General features: G+C 42.6%; 1 protein-coding gene across 3 annotated transcripts in view; it reads left to right on the plus strand.

The window, feature by feature from the left end:
- Nucleotides 1-7,952: 7,952 nt before the first annotated feature.
- Nucleotides 7,953-16,272, plus strand: part of MLLT1 (MLLT1 super elongation complex subunit) — a 93,673-nt gene continuing 85,353 nt past the window's right edge. The window contains exons 1-2 of one of the 3 annotated variants that reach the window (XM_078153968.1): nucleotides 7,953-8,134; nucleotides 14,237-14,417. In XM_078153968.1, coding sequence (XP_078010094.1) covers nucleotides 8,123-8,134; nucleotides 14,237-14,417 — 193 coding nt within the window. In that variant the 5' untranslated portion in view covers nucleotides 7,953-8,122. The remainder of the gene's footprint in view (nucleotides 8,135-14,236; nucleotides 14,418-16,272) is intronic. The other 2 variants (XM_078153969.1, XM_020971322.2) reach the window with 2 other exon arrangements.

Genomic DNA, 16,272 nt, shown 5'->3' on the forward strand with positions numbered 1-16,272 from the left:
AGCACAATAGTATTCCATTACATTCATATACCACAACTTGCTCAGCCATTCCCCAATGGATGGGCATGCTCTCAATTTCCAATTCTTTGCCACCACAAAAAGAGCTGCTATGAATATTTTTGTACATGTGGGTCCTTTTCCCATTTGTTTGATCTCTTTGGGATATAGCCCTAGAAATGCTATTGCTGGATCAAAGGGTATGCACATTTTTGTAGCCCTTTGGACATAGTTCCAAATTGCTCTCCAAAATGGTTAGATCAGTTCACAATTCCACCAACAATGCATTAGTGTTCCATTTTCCCCACATCTTCTCCAACATTTATCATTTTCCTGTTTTGTCATGTTGGCCAATCTGATAGGTGTAATGTGGTACCTCAGAGTTGTTTTGATTTGCATTTCTCTAATCAATAACGATTTAGAGCATTTTTTCATATGACTATAGATGGCTTTAATTTCTTCATCTGAGAACTGTCTGTTCATATCCTTTGACCATTTGTCAATTGGGGAATGCTTGTGTTCTTATCAGTTTGTCTTAATTTCTATATATTTTAGAAATGAGGCCTTTATCAGAGAGACTGGTTGTAAACATTCTTTCCCAATTTTCTACCTTCCTTCTAATCTTAGTTGCATTGGCTTTGTTTGTGCAAAAAACTTTTCAATTTAATATAATCAAAATTATCCATTTTGCTTTTCATAATGTTCTCTATCTCCTGTCTGGTCCTGAATTCTTCTGTTCTCCCAGTTTACTTATGGTACCTGCCTTTATATCTAAGTCATGAACCCATTTTGACTTTAGAAGGCCTTCTTAAAGACTTTATCCACAAAAGGCAGAAGACAGAGGGGGTGTTACTTAGCAGGTATGGAAGGATCAAGTGAGAATTTTATGAGGATGGGGGAAACATGGGCTTGTTTTAGACAGGAGGGAAGCAGTCAATAGACAGGAAAACATTAAAGATAAGTGAGAGATGGGGGATAGAGGGAGAAGTCTGCTAGAGGAGACAGGATAGAGACAGGTAGAAGAGTTTACATTGGCAAGGATAAGGGTCACTTCTTTGTGTGAGATGGGTAAAGGAAGAGATAATGGAAGAAGGAATCTGAGGGAGAAGACAATGGCAACTTAGAGGAGATACCTATGGTGAATCTAAAAGGGGGTTAGTCAGGACCTCCCAACTGCCTTCCTTGGGCTTTCTATTTCCTTTTCTGAGCATCAGTCAGAGAGTAGAGAGCATGGAGGTTACATCATAGGTAATGTATTCAAAAAAATGTATTCAAAATATTCAAAAATTCCCTAGAGATAAAGAGCTCCTGAGTGCCATCATTTACACACAGCCTCTAGAGGGAGAAGTTTCCCTCACCACCATGCTTCTTGGAGAAGGAAGGGAATGACCAACAGAGGCTTACCACACAACTGAAGTAGTGAAGTCATGCCATGGTGGGACAAGAAATAACGGACCTTGTCAATCTTGCTCTTGTCCTGATTTTCTGAGACATGCAGGTTCCACGTAAAGGACAATTATCTGTTCATGAAGCCCTCAATGTATGATTAACTTCCAATGGAGTGTGAAAGTCTATTTGATTGACTTGTGTTTTTGTATTTGTTTGTGGACTCATGTGAGTTGTTCATGTCTTCTTCATGTTATATGGTTGGTAAAATAATGCCCGTATTCCCTAATGCCCATATTGTACATTGAATGGCTGTGCAGAAGTTGAGTTCTCTGTGAGGACTGTGAGGACTTGGGAAAACCTAGATATGAGTCGTATTGTTTGCTATTGTTAGCTGTTTCAGTCAAGCCCAACTCTTTGTGACTGCATTTGAGGTTTTCTTGGTAGAGATACTGGAGTGATTTGCTATTTCCTTCTCCAGCTCATTTTAGAAATAAGAAAACTGAGGCAAACGGGGTTAAATGACTTGCCCAGTCACACAGCTAATAAACGTCTGAAGTTGGCTTTTAACACAGGAAGATGATTCTTCCTGACTCCAGACCTAGTATTCTGTCCACTGCACCACCTAGGTGCCTACCTTATCAGATATGGCCCGTAACTAATCTTTAATTTGGAATTTTCCCCAGAGTAAAACTCTATAATGGGGACATAAGCCAAAGAGAGAAGTGACCCTTCAGGGTCAAAATCTTGAATTGAACCTGGCCTTTGGGAGATCAGAGTCCTTGAAGATTCTTGGGCCATGGGGCAGAGGAGCCAGATAGCACAATAGAGTTCTGGGCCTGGAATTAGAAAGGGCTGAGTTCAAATCTGATCTCAGACACTAACAAGCTGTGTGACCTTGAGCAAGTCACTTAACTTCTGGTTTCTTCAACTATCAAATGGGATAATAATAGCACCACTTGCCAGGTTTGGATCAAATGAGATAATATTTGTAAAGCACTTATCACATTGCTTCACACATATTAAGTGCTATTTAAATGCTATTACTATTATTATTACTTACAATAATAAAAAGCTAGAAACCAAGTATGTGCCCAATTACTGGGACATAACAAACAAATTAAGGTATAATGAATGTAATAGAACACCATTATGCCATATGGAATGATAAATATGAAAAATTCAAAGAACTATGGGAAGACTTATATGATCTAATGCAGAATGAGGTAAGCAGAGACCCCAGAATCCCAGAATCAGATTTTAAAGGGACCTTAGCAACCATCCAGTTCAACACATGCTAAAAGATTATCCCTTGAGAGAGAAGAAGAATCCCTAGTTCCGGGAGGTCAGGAAGGGGGAAGATTGAGAAAAGACCATTGGATTTGGCAGTAAAGAGATCCTCAGGAGTGACTTCAGAAAGGACAGTTTTAGTTGAGTAGTAAGGTTAGGAGCCAGATTACAGAGGATTTTAGGAGAGCTTGAGAGGAGAGAAAGTGAAGGTAGTGAGTGTAGATAGTTTTTCAAGGAGTTTGTCTAAGAAAAGGAGGAGAGATAAAGGACAAGGGTTTGTGAAGGATGGTAGGTTATAGTGAGTTTGTTAGTTTTAAGGGAAGAGGAGATGGATTTGCTGATAGCAGGGAAGAAACCAAAAGATAAGGAGAACCCCTTCTATCTTCTCCAAAATCTAGGTAAATTATAGTTACAGCATTCCTATCATATGTCAGTTTAGTAGAGTTAGGGAATAGATCTGGGATTTCACTAGGTGTGCTTGTAAACATTTAACAATGGGCTCTCCAGGGGAGAAAACAAAGCAATGAATCAAGTTTTGATTTGTAGTGTTTACTGAAAACATGCCTAGGTAGCCCCCAATCCTCAAAAGACCTTTGCTTGAACTTTCCATTCCCAACAGCCAATATCTCTTCTGCCCTTTGTGACCAAACTGCCTGAGAAGGCCATCTACAATAGATGCCTCCACTTCCTCTCCTCTCACCCTTTTCTTACCAACTTCAATTGAAACTACCATCTCCAAAGTGTCCAATGATCTCTATATTGCTAGACCCAATTGCCTTTTCCCAGTCCTCTTCCTTTTTGATCTCTCTACAGCTATGGACATTGTTGATCCCCCCTTCTCCTTGATACTCTCTTCTCTCTAGGTTTTCAGGACTCTATTCACTCCTAGTTCTCCTCCTGCCCATCCACCCAATCCTTCTTAGTCTCCTTCACTGGATCTTCATTCAAGTCATGCCCAGGAACCATGAGTGCCTCACAGGGCTCTGCCCTGGGCCCTCTTCTCTTCTCCCTCTAGACTACTTCATTTAGTGGTCTCATCAGCTCTCATGTATTTAATTATCACATCTATGCCGGTAATTCCTCAAATCTACTAATCTAGCCCTAACCTCTCTGCTGACCTCCAGTCTCACATCATCTCCAACTGCCTTTTAGACATCCTGAACTGGATGTCTAGTAGACATCTTAAACTCAACATGTCCAAAACAGAACTCGTTATCTTTTCCCCAAATCCTCCCCCCTTCCAAACTTCCCTATTACTGTCAAGGGTACCACTGTCTTCAATTCTCCCAGGCTCATAAGCTCAATTCCTATTGTGAAGGTCTGTAGATTTCCCCTTTGCAACATCTCTCAAATACCCCCTTCTCTCCTCAGACAATGCTACCACCTTTATGTAGGCTCTTATCTTCTCATGTCTGAACTATTATAATAACCTCTTTGTTGGTCTGCCTGCCACAGGTCTCTCCCACTCCAGTCCATTCTCCATTCAGTTACCAAAATGATTTTCCTAAAGCAAAGGTCTGAGCATGTCACTCCCCCCTATTCAATAAACTTCAGTGGCTCCCTATTACTGCCTCCAGGATCAAACACAAAATTGTCTAGCATTTAAAGCTTTTTACACACACACCCCATACTTTTCCAGGCTTCTTACACCTTACATCTCTAACCCCCAATCTTTGATCCAGTGACGGACACCGATTTCTTTGCAGGTACTCCATCTCTCAGCTCCAGGCATTTTCTCTGTGCCCTATCCCTCCTCATCTCTGCCTCCCAGCTTCCTTCAAGTCCCAGTTAAAGTCCCAACATTCACCCAAAGCCTTTCCCAAGTCCTCTGAATTCTAGTGCCTTCCATCTGTTGATAATTTCCTATTTATCTTGTACATAGCTTGTTTATTCATGGATGCTTTCTTTTGACTTTCTGTGTATCTTCAGCACTTAGCACAGTGCCTGACATATTTTGTTGTTTGGTCATTTCAGTTGTATCCAACTGTTCATGACCCTGTTTGGGGTTTTCTTGGCAAAGATACTAGAGTGGTTTGCAATTTCCTTCTCCTGCTCATTTGACAGATGAGGAAACTGAGGCAAACATGGTTAAATGACTTGCCCACAGTCATACAGCTAGTAAGGGTCTGAGGCCAGATTTGAACTTGGGTCCGAGGCCAGATTTGAACTTGGGTCCTTCTGACTCCAGGTCTGATGCTCTATCCACGGCACCACCTGACTGCCCTGGAAAAGTTATGCATGAACGTAAATGTAGGATAAATTGGAAATAAACAATAGAAGATACTAGCTGTTAGGAGTTGGGAGGTGGATTTCAGGACCACGGATATATTTTGTCTGGGTTAGAACATTTGAATTCATCCAAGGCAGGTACCTGCTCTTTTACTATATCCACTGAGCCACCCCGCTGCCCTCCATCTATAAAATGGAGGTGGGGCAATATAGAGTTAAGGGTGGGGTAAGATTATGTGTTGATTGTTCCTAAAGAACCTCCCAGCTCCTGTTGAGTAGTTCTGCCTACTCTCTCTTGTCAATTATCATCACTCCTTCTACCTCAAGCAGATATCCTGCCCCTTCTTTGAGCTTCCTTTTTTTCTCCAAATAGAGCTTCTTGTTCTGATGTTCTTAACTTCACTTGCTGACCTCAGCTCATTTTGAGCTCTAGCAAGCTTGATATATTTTTGTAGGACTTAAAACACACTAAAATTCATCCTCCATTACTTGCCTTTGTTTCAATCTTCTGTACATTTTTGCGTGTATCTACGTGTGTGTGTGTTGGTTTGTGGATTCACATTGGACCCATGTTTCTTCAGACAACTCCCATTTTTCCTTCTCTTTAGAATTGTCTTCCCTTGCATCTTCATTCTTCACGGCCTCCCATTCCCACTTCTACCCCTACTCCCACCCAGGGCTGAATTTGCCTATTTTAGGTCATGGGATCTTGTTTGCCTTCCTTTGAACCTTTTGAAATGTGTTTTCTCAACATCTAGGGTGCAAATAAGACCTTGCAAGGATTTTTTCTCCTCGATCTCAAACATTGGGAGTAAACGGTCACTCAGGATTCCAGTCACTTCCAACATCCTCACTCCTATACTCCCACCTCACAACACCAGTTTCTCCCTGTTAGCAAGAATTACATTCAAAGCAGTGCTAGGTGGCACAATCAACAGAGTACCTGAAGCCAGGACTAATCTTATCTTCCTGAGTTCAAATCTGACCTCAGACGCTTACTAGCTGTATGACCCTGGGCAAGTACTTAACCTTGTTTGCCTCAATTTCCTCATCTGTCAAATGAGCTAGAGAAGGAAATGGTAAACCACTCCAATATCTTTGCCAAGAAAATCCCAAATGGGGTTGGGCAGAACTGAACAACAACAAAATATAAAAAACCAGCATGTCAATAAAGTCAATGTTAATAAAGGGGCAACAAAATTGTTCATCAAACCCAGTTGTTAGTATTAGTTGCATAGGTAGAAAGGTGGCACACCAGGTAAGAGTTAGACTTAGTAAGTCCAAGTTAGACTTGAGTCAGAAAGACCTGAGTTCAAGTGCAAGTCTGAGATCTAGCTGCATGACCCTGGGCAAGTCACTTAACCATCCTCACCCTGTTTCTCTATCTGTAAAATGGGGATTAATAATAGCACCTTTCTCACAGGGTTGTTATAAGGCTTACATGAGATAAGCAAGTTTTAAAGTCCCATACCAATGCTGATTATCATTATTAACTATTACTATCCTGTCCAAGTTAAAGGGTGCTCCTTTTTTCCCCACAATCCAGAAAGTGATTTCTTGAGCATGCACTTTGTAAAGGATTTTGTTGGAATTTTTTGCCAAAACTAAACATATTAATACATTTAATTATTAAAATTTTAATTAATTTTAAATACAAATTAAATTAAAATAAATTTATCTTAAAATTTAAAATTAAAAATAGATTTAATTTAAAGGATGTATGGATTCTTTTTAGACCTGTTTCTTTTTCATTATCATCGTCATCATCATCATCATCATCATCCTTGCTAGCACTTATACTATATAAGTAACTAACCCTGGGAGATAGGTGCTATTATTATCCTCATTTCACAGAAGGCAAAACTGAGGCAGACAGCAGTTAAGTGATTTGCTCTTGCCTAGCTTCACACAACTAGTAAGTCTGCTGCTGGGTTTGAACAAAGATCTTCATCCATTGAAATATCTAACTACTCCCTTCCCCCCCCCCACCCCGGCCCCGGGCTTCTTCATTTTCTGCAGTAGACAGGTGATAGATAAAAGTGCACAAAATTGTCCATGTAGACAATTTTGCGTATACTTATCCCCATTGTAATGAGACTGAGGTCTTCAAATTTGGGTGTGGGGATGAGTCTAACGTGAGTTCGTCTAGGCGTGTGGCTGAAATGGGGTGAAAGTAAGCAGTAGGTAGGCAGGGGGATCGTGGTCAGTTGTCAGGGTCGTATTGGAATCTGCTCGGATGGTGGGTGGCCCCCTGGGACTCTGAGTGTGGCATGCTGGAAGGGCCCGGGGCTGCGGATTGAGGAGAGCATTAGGATGAGCTCCTTTCCTGCTCAGAGGCTCAGGGATCTTCTCTGAAAAAAGGGAAGGCGGGTGTGTAAAGGAGCCTTCCCTTCTCTAGGCTCCACTTTCCCCGCATCTGTAAAGCGAGGGGGTGTGAAAGAGGGGATCTGAATTCCAGGGTTCTGGGTTTTTCATCTATTGTGCAGAAGGGTCTGCACCCTGGCATTTATTCCGGCTTTGCAGAGTGGCCTTCAGAAGGTAAAGGTTAATAGGAAAAAGGAGGTTTTCCTCTGCACCTCCCCGCCCCTTCCCCTCAATAGGCCCACACAGGACCAAACCTCGTGGCTCTTGCATTCTCTAGGGAGGAGCAGACGGCCCGTAGAGAGTCTAGAGACCCGGGAGAAGCGGCGCCCCCTGCCGGCTGCGGGCTGCACCCGCCTCTCCTCCCGTCCTCTCCCTCTCTCCCTGCCTCCCTGCCTCTCTCCTCCACGTGCGCCGCACACCTCCTAAATCCCCAGGGCCTTTCCCTCCCCTCTCAGTCCCCTGCCTCTCTCGGCCCCTCGCCCCGCCCCTCCTGAAACCTGTCTCCTATTGGCTGCCGGCCTCGTCCCTCCGACCGCAGTCGGGTTCCCCCAGGATGGCCGGAAGACCCGCCCCCCAAACGCCAGCCCCGGCTGCTCAGTGGCCGCGACTGCCGTCAGTTCGGTCGGCCGGGGCCCGAGGAGGCGGCGGGGACCGTGGTCGGTTCGCGACCCGGGTCGTGTCGGTTTCCGGTTCCGCGGGGCGGGCGGCGGGCGGGCGGCCGGGGAGCGGCGTCGGCAGCGGCGCCTGACAGACAATGAGGGCAGCGGGCCGGCCATGAGCTGAGGCTGCGGCGGCTGCGAGGAGGAACAGGAGACGGCCGACGCGGGGCCCGGGGGGCGGGGGCGGGGCGCCAGCCATGGACAATCAGGTGAGGAGGCGCCGCCGGGCCCGGGGTACCCTACTCCGCACGCCCCCCCGCCCTGGCCCGGCCCCCGACTCCCTGCCGGCACCCGCCCCTCCCTCGGAGCTCCGGGCCCCGGGCCCTCCACCCTAGACTACCTCAGTCCCTGGGCCACGGAGCCCCCTCCTCCCCGGAGCTTGTCCCCTCCCCCCCTTCCCGGTGCCTGGCCCGGTCCTTCTCTGCCCCAGTCTTCCCTCCACCTCCCGCCCTTCTGGGGAGGGTGTGCTTCGCTCGCACTAGGCATCCTGCCCTGGCGCCTCCCTTCCAAATCGGGGCCATCTCCTATCCCCCCCCCAAATCCCAAACCTTTACGATTACCCAACCAAATACCACCCCCACCCAAACCCAAGGGTCCTCGTTTATCTCTCTTTTACACACACATCCACCCTTCCTCCGTTAAAACTGGGACCTCTGCCTCCACTTATACCCAACAATTAGAAAAAATCGCCTGGCTCGTTTTTTTCAAAAACACCTGAGTCGTTGCCCTCGCCTTCCACCTTCAAGCCCCTTCTCCCTTATTTTCCTGCTTCTTACCCTCCTCTCCCTACCCTCCTTCAAAACCCATGGGGTCACCTCTCTCCTGGATAATTAAAAACTCAGGGGTCATTTGAAAAATTAAGGGATGGCATTAGATGGCCTCAGAGGTCCCTTCCTTGATATATCATCCTATGATCTCTTCTCTGTCACTTTCAAAACCCCTCAGGGACCAATTTTCAGAAGCTTCCCAGTCTCATCTTTTCCCCACCTTCACCCTTTTCTCTTCTAAAACCCAGCTCACCCTTTTCAAAAACCCAAGGCCAGCTTACTTCCCAAATTGGAGACCATTTCTTAATGCCCCCCTCATCCTCTTTGTCTCAGAAAACTGGGGTCATTTTTCTCCCTTGTTCCTCAGAACTCAGTCATCCTTCCCAAACCCGTTTCCCTTAGGTTGTCTTTGGGGGTTGGGGGAATTTGAAGGCGGGGGTCAGGTTGGAATATCCTTGCTGTTAAGTAAGACAAGGTCACAGTGCTGAGGAGCTGATTGGTGGTACTTTTTTTTTTTTTTGAAAGCAGTAGTGTTGTTTCAGGGCCTAGGTGTCTCCGGTTAATTAACTTATACAAACATTTTTTAGTCACTGTAGCTGAGAGGGATCAAGACCAAATGTGTGGTTTTGTTGCTGACTGACCATTGCCTTTTTAGCTCAAGAGGGGGTATATATTCTGTTCTTGACTGGTGAAATGTGCCAGGTTGAAGGACTCAAAGGTTCCCTGTGAGAGGTAGTGTGGAGTTTATTTTGGGAAAAGAAGAATTTATAGCAGTTCATTGATGTTTTCAACAGAAAGCTTTGTGAGCTTGCAAACTCCCGCAGAAGTTAACAGCTTGCTACCTCTGACCTGTATTAAGAGTTGTTGGGGGGGGTTTTCCTACCAATAACAAAATTCCCTGAACTGCAGCCCTGTATGTACCTACCTGATCAACTGGCACAATCTGGATGTTGTTTTGCAGCCTTTGGGATTATGCTGTCTCTATTACTACAGAAATTCTTACCCACCTTGAAAGACCTATACACAATTTTATATGTTCAGCTAATATCCTGGAAAAAGCCACATTTGTATTCTCCAGAATGGTTTTTTTTTTAATATCTCTCACCTCGATGTCCTGAGGTGTGAGACACCAGATTGGTTGCAAGGAGGACCTTCCTAACAGTTAGAGGTGTCCAAAAGTGGAATGGCCTGCCTTTGGCAAGTGGGGGTTCTCTCTAAGAATTTGAGGTCTTTCAGCAAAGGCTGGTTGATGTGAAGAAGAGTCTTGTATTCAGGTATGGGCTGGACTAGGTAGTGTGTAGCATCCCAACTTTGAGATTGTGTGATTGTGCAGTAATGTATTACAGCTCTTGGGACTGTTAATCCCTTCAACTGTCCACAGTTGACCTAGAGTAGAAAATGTTGTGAGACAGCCAGAGTTTAGTGGGGGTGCTTTCTACTAGTGATCCCCAGACTCATGATTTGGGCATCTGTGCCTTATAAGGCAGTCAGCAAAAGGTTCCTGACCCTTTGCATTGTCCCTGCCCCTGAGTCAACATTCCTTAGTATTACATATTTGGCTGAGAAGAGTAGATGATGTTTGTCTAGCTATGGTCTTTGTCTGCTTGATCAAGTGGCTCTTCTGTATGGTCCCCTAACTGTATCCAGAGGTCCAAAGGGCAATTCTGAGAAGTTGGGTTTGTACTGACATTAAAGGGTCGCTGAAGCATTACTTTTCCCATCTTTATTGTCCACATATGGGTAACTTGTCAAGGGTACATTGCCCCCAATTTATAGATCCAGTAGGATTAAGCAGAATCAAAAGGGGAGTAATGCTATCTTTTTCTCCTACTAGGGAATGGGATTGTTTTATTCTAGGGAATTAGATGCAATAACTAAAGTTAAGAGATAATTATATGACTTGGTAATGTGTGAATCCCAGAGGAAAGTGCATCTGTTGGAAAGAATTCCCACTAGAAATTCATGGGAAGTGTTATATATAAACTAGTGGATAAAGACCTCCCTGTGGGGCTCAGGATTAGGGGATACAGCATTTGCAATGTTGAAGCAAAAAAGATCTGCTAATTTTCCTGTTCCCTGTTGCTTTCAGAGTCCCATTCTTGAGGTGTCTGTTGGCATTGGCATGGGATAAGCAGGAGTGTTTGGAAATCGCCCAAAAATCTGTTTGATTTATTTTCTTTTCTTTTGAGGGAAAGGGGATACTCACAAAATCTGAGGGAAGGCAGTAAATAGGAAGTCATTTTCAGCTAATGATTGTGAGGGCCTTGCGTGGTAATTTCTGTCAGATGGTGTTGATACCTGGAAAGAATTTCACCATCCTTCCCTAAACCACTCCCATATTAAGGAATAAATGAAATTCTCAGACCTTCCAGGCTTTACTTAACCATTTGTTTCACTGCTTTGGTATCTACCCTTTATGAGAACTGTAAGGAAACAACTAAATGGATTGAACAGTAACCCAAATCACAAAAATATGTGAGATTTCAAAACTACTTTCCTCACAACAATCATGTGATATAGGTAGTTCAAGTATTATCCCATTTTTATAGATAAGGAAGCTTAGAGAGATTGAATGTTTGTGTGATCACAGTGTACAAAGTGGGATTAGAACCCAGGTCTCTTGGCTCCAGGTCCAGCACTCAGTATACTATGTAATGTTGCCTCTTTGTTCTAACATTCAAAGAAATGATCAAAAAATCAGGAGGTGGAATAAGGAATGGGTGGGATATAAACTGAATATTCTACCTCCTGGATTATGGAATGGATTAAATCATTTCCTGCCCCCAATATATGATCTGGCCACATGCCAACAACATATTATAATTAGAAAATGAATTGTAGTTAACCAGGTTGATAAGTGACAATTTTCTCAACTTAACCTATCATGTTGTGCTTTGAACAACTAAATGCTTAATTCCTCCTTCTGTATGGCAGGAAAGAGATGAAGTGTCTTTGGGCTCATGTTCTTTTATTTTATGGTATGGTTACCAGTGTGGTTCTTCTCACCTTCCCTTTGGTGAATAAGTGACACACATTCCAGGCTGAAGCAGTGTTTTTTCCTAACATGGGCAGGTCAAGAAGCAATTAAAAGCCAAATTATTTCTGGCCAGAATCTGATGTCCAGCCTTTGAACAACATTGACTGGGTTGGACTAGGTTGCTGTTGCAAAGGAGACTGGCATTTATGCCATGCCTTCATTCTGGCACTTGAATTGAAATAATAGCCTGCCACTGCCTCTAAGCTGCCTGTTGACTTTGGCTGGGGAGGCTCATTTTGGCTTTTATGTTTTCCCTCCTGATTAAATTGCTTTCTCCCATTCTTTTCCAGTAACTGTATCGCAACATGTATGTCCTGTAGAGGACCCCAAATTTAATCACAAATACCAGAAAGCCAATGGGTAATTTGTTAAGCGTTGTGAATGGGTAAACAAAGGATACTAACAGTGGTATGACGTTTGAATATTATGTGTTGAATGAATGAATTCTAGAAACATTTATTAAGTGCCTAGTATGTTCAAGGCTCTGAAGCAGAACTCTGTGGGCAATACAAGGATTAGTAAAATATAGTCCCTGCCTTCAAGGAAATTTTCTGAGAATCCTAATATCTAGAATATCAGTCTACAAAGAATTCAAACCATTTTGCAAATACATATTTTTACCTCTAACCTTTCTAGCAACCTAGTTGAGAAAAACAGATCATAGAGGAAGCCAGTGGCTCATAGCTTTGTAAGCCTTATGTCTCATACCCAGGTACAAAGACTTATTTGCTGTTATAATCACTGGATAATATTTTTGTTCACCATAGATTTATAGTGATGGATGATTCTCAGACTTACCTGTCCGTCCATATCCTTTCTTCATTCCATATTGAGTGTTAGACATTACGCTTGGATGTCTTCCAACACCTGGAACTTAACATGTTGTAAACTGGCCTCATCCTCTCCTTAGCACCACCATCTTCCCAATTCTTTCAGCTTTCCAAATATGACAGAGTTCTATTTGACTTTTTCTACTAGTTCTGAACTGACAGCTCTTCCTTGAAAGCATTCTACATAGAAGTACAAGAATAATCCCAGTCACATATTGTTTCCATCCTGCCATTCAGGAACTTCCAGTCAGCTCCCATTTCTACAAGATCAAACCTAAAAGCATAAAATTTGAGCCCCTTTACCAAATGTAATCTCTGTAGCTCATTCCCCTTGTTTTTTTGTTTCTCTATAGGACTCTTCTTTTGCCAAGGGACCTGTAGTTCTATTCCCATTCTCCCCAGCTCCAAACCTCACAAGTGCTTTTCCACACATGGACTGCCCCTCTACTTTCTGCCAGTCAGCTTCCTTCCCATCTTAAAAGATAGATAGATAGATAGATAGATAGATAGATAGATAGATAGATAGATAATGGATGGATGGATTGATGGATGGATGGATGCCTGCCTTCTGCACACCAACATTTTCTGGAGGAAAGGCCAAAAGAAACACCCTTCCCTGTGGTGAAGAAAAACAACCAAGCAAGAAAAAAAAAATCTAGTATAGTGACTGCAGCTGGTCATGGTTTACATAGTGTGCCTTTCCTCTGTCATAAGGAAGACTGCCTATCTTTCACAACACTGTCCCAGTCTCCTCTCTCTAGGAAGAGTTTCCTGGTGACTTATCACACTCATGTACTTAACCACATCCTGCTTTATATTTTTGTGTGTGTCCCTATTTTAGTTCTGTTACTAAGCTTCATGAGGGCAAGGATTTGGATTTACTTATCTTTGTGTTTCCCACACCATTTAGCACCCAGGGCATTGTGGAATAGTAGGTGCTTAGTAAACTTCAATTCAGTGAATGAATTAAGCTGACTGACTGATTATCCTGTCTGTCTTCCCTGCACTTAAATTACCCATTGTACTTGTTTTTGTGTTGCTTTGTGCTTTTCTTCCTTGGGTGTACTTACAGCTTGCTGTCCAATTGTGGTGTTAGCTTTTTAGGAGCTGTGGGGAGATTTGTTTCTGTTTTTGTTTTTTAATGGAGTGATTTGCATACAGTGGGCTTTTAATAAATGGTGCTGATTGGCTGATGTGGCGATGACCCTTTGAAATAGGAATTTTAAGTATAACTGTAAAAACACTTGGTTTCTTCATATTTAAGTGTTAAATCAGGTCTCTATGGTTAAGTGAGAGCTATGCTGCTGATTGCAGCTATAATGTGAAAATGAGTTGGTTCATTTTTGCCTTTACATCCTCATGGGTAATCAAAATTTTGCTTTGAAAACTTACAGCTGATGTTTTTGTTGATAATATGCATGCCTGAAAAGTAACTCTTTGTTCTCTATTTGGGGTGAAGGAAAGTGTAAAGGCATAAGTTAATCCAAGAAAGTAGATGGTTTGAAGGTATATTAGAATTATGTAGGAGGCTTTTTGTATAGTTTCTTTGCTAACCTCTCTGTAATGGAAGACCATGTGTGACATTTTAGAGTCCCAGCTTGTTAACCCTTCCCTACCACATTCTTCTGTTGGTTGTTTTGTGTTGGCCCCAGTCAAACTTTTTTCCCCCCTTTTTAGTGCACTGTACAGGTGAAGCTAGAGCTGGGACACCGAGCCCAGCTGAGGAAGAAGCCCACCACTGAGGGATTCACTCATGACTGGATGGTGTTTGTTCGAGGTCCAGAGCAGTGTGACATCCAACACTTCGTGGAAAGAGTGGTGTTTCGGCTACATGATAGCTTTCCAAAACCCAAACGGGGTGAGTGCTGTCCAGGTTCTCATAATCTTGCCTGGAATGGATGTAACATCAAACTCTTTAGTCTTCAGATATTTTAAATTTTGTTCCAACTTTTTCCAAGGGAACAGTAGAACACATATTATACATTCACTTTAGAGGCCTTATCTCTGGACACTCTTATTTAGAAGGAGATTAGACAGGATATGACCTTTCACTGAAGAATAAAATGCTTTTTTCTCTTTTTCTCATTTGGACCATTAGAACATACATTCTCTAATGTTTGAATTAATTCTAGGAAAAAGGAAAGGGACATAGTGAGTGATGAATGAACTTGTTCCTTAGTTTTTTAATGAAAGTGAAGAGTAGCAGGATAGTCCAAAATCATTTCTATTTAGTTACATAATTTTATAATTCCAGAGGGGTTATTTTGAGACTGGACAAAATTTTAAACAAAATAATGAAAACAAGCCCATAAAATGAAAGCTTATTTTAGCCCTGTACTAGCTTTCTTGTGTTCAGCTTCACTGTTAGAAAATGGAAAGCATCACCTCTCAGAATGATGTAAAACTGAAGCAAGTGGAGTTGGTGTTTTTATTAAGCTTGCTGTGTGACTCATTTTCACTGGATATACAGGGACAGTGATGGTAATTATTACTTAATTTAAATGTTCTTTCTTGATAGCTAAGCCTGACTGTGAGGGGAGAACCTCTAACCTCCTTCCTTTTGAGCTTAAGCTGCTGATTGAATTTTAAAAGTAAACAGATATGTCAGTAAGGAAGTAAATGGAATAGGTGGTAATGCCAACAAAGAGATGAAAGCAATGTGGATAATCCCTGAATAATTGAGCAAGAATAGGAGGTAGCAATGGGTAGCGGTTAGGGATGAGAAAAGCACAAGGTGCAGCTCAAAATAGATTGGTGGTGGCCAGATAACTTTTTCCCCTTTTTTCTATTACGGTTTCTCTTATATTAAATTTTACCATAAGGGCAGAGGCTGCCCTAAAATAGTACATTGTAAGTAGTGGGTAACTAATAAATGTTTGACTTAAATGAATTACTTGCTAACTCATTTGATTTTCCCTGCTCATCTTTTCCCACCACTCCTAATTTTCACTTTTTTTTTCTCCCACTTCGGACACCTAACCCAATAGAAGCGTGTGCCATTCATTGAGTCAGCTGTATTCCAGGTTATCAGCTGTTATAAACTAACATATACAGCAGAGACCTTCATTTTCACTCACCTCCCTCCTTATTAGGATTATAGGATCATAGGGATTAGAGGTAGAAGGAATTTTGAGACCTCATCTAGTCTAGTCCTCTTATTTACAGATGAGGAAACTGAAGCTCTTGGAGGTAAGGAAAGGGACTTGCCTAAGGTTATGCAGATAGTAATTAAGTTGGAATTTGAGCCCAAGTCCAGTAACTTTCCCTATATACTACACTTTCTTCTCTCCTCCCTCATTTTCTTCTCCTAGAGTCAGTAAGAAGTGGGACAGGATACTTGGAAAAACTCCCTTTACTAGTTTTTCCTTTCCTTTCCTACAATTGGTTATAAGAACTGCCAGTATAGGAAACTTGCTAGGGTTGAATTCTGCACTCATTCCCTACCATAGATTGAACCTAGTGACTGTTCCTTATTATTTGAGGAGAAATGAGGTAGGCTAACAGATAGTCAGTGAGGGGAAAAGAAAGGCTGGGTTGGTTTAGAATATGGAAAATCGGTTTCCAGATAATTAAGGGTGACTTTACTTCCTTTTCTAGGGCTTCTGCCCTTCTGTTGTGGCATTTTTGAGGGCAGTCTTGAGAATGGTGTAGCAGAGGTAATATGGAATTTTTAATGGGTCATCTTAGAGGGCCCTGTTCATCAAATCCAGACT

This window comes from Phascolarctos cinereus, unplaced genomic scaffold (assembly GCF_003287225.1).
Source record: "Phascolarctos cinereus isolate Bilbo 61053 unplaced genomic scaffold, phaCin_HiC Scaffold_4;HRSCAF=312, whole genome shotgun sequence".
NCBI lineage: Eukaryota > Metazoa > Chordata > Mammalia > Diprotodontia > Phascolarctidae > Phascolarctos > Phascolarctos cinereus.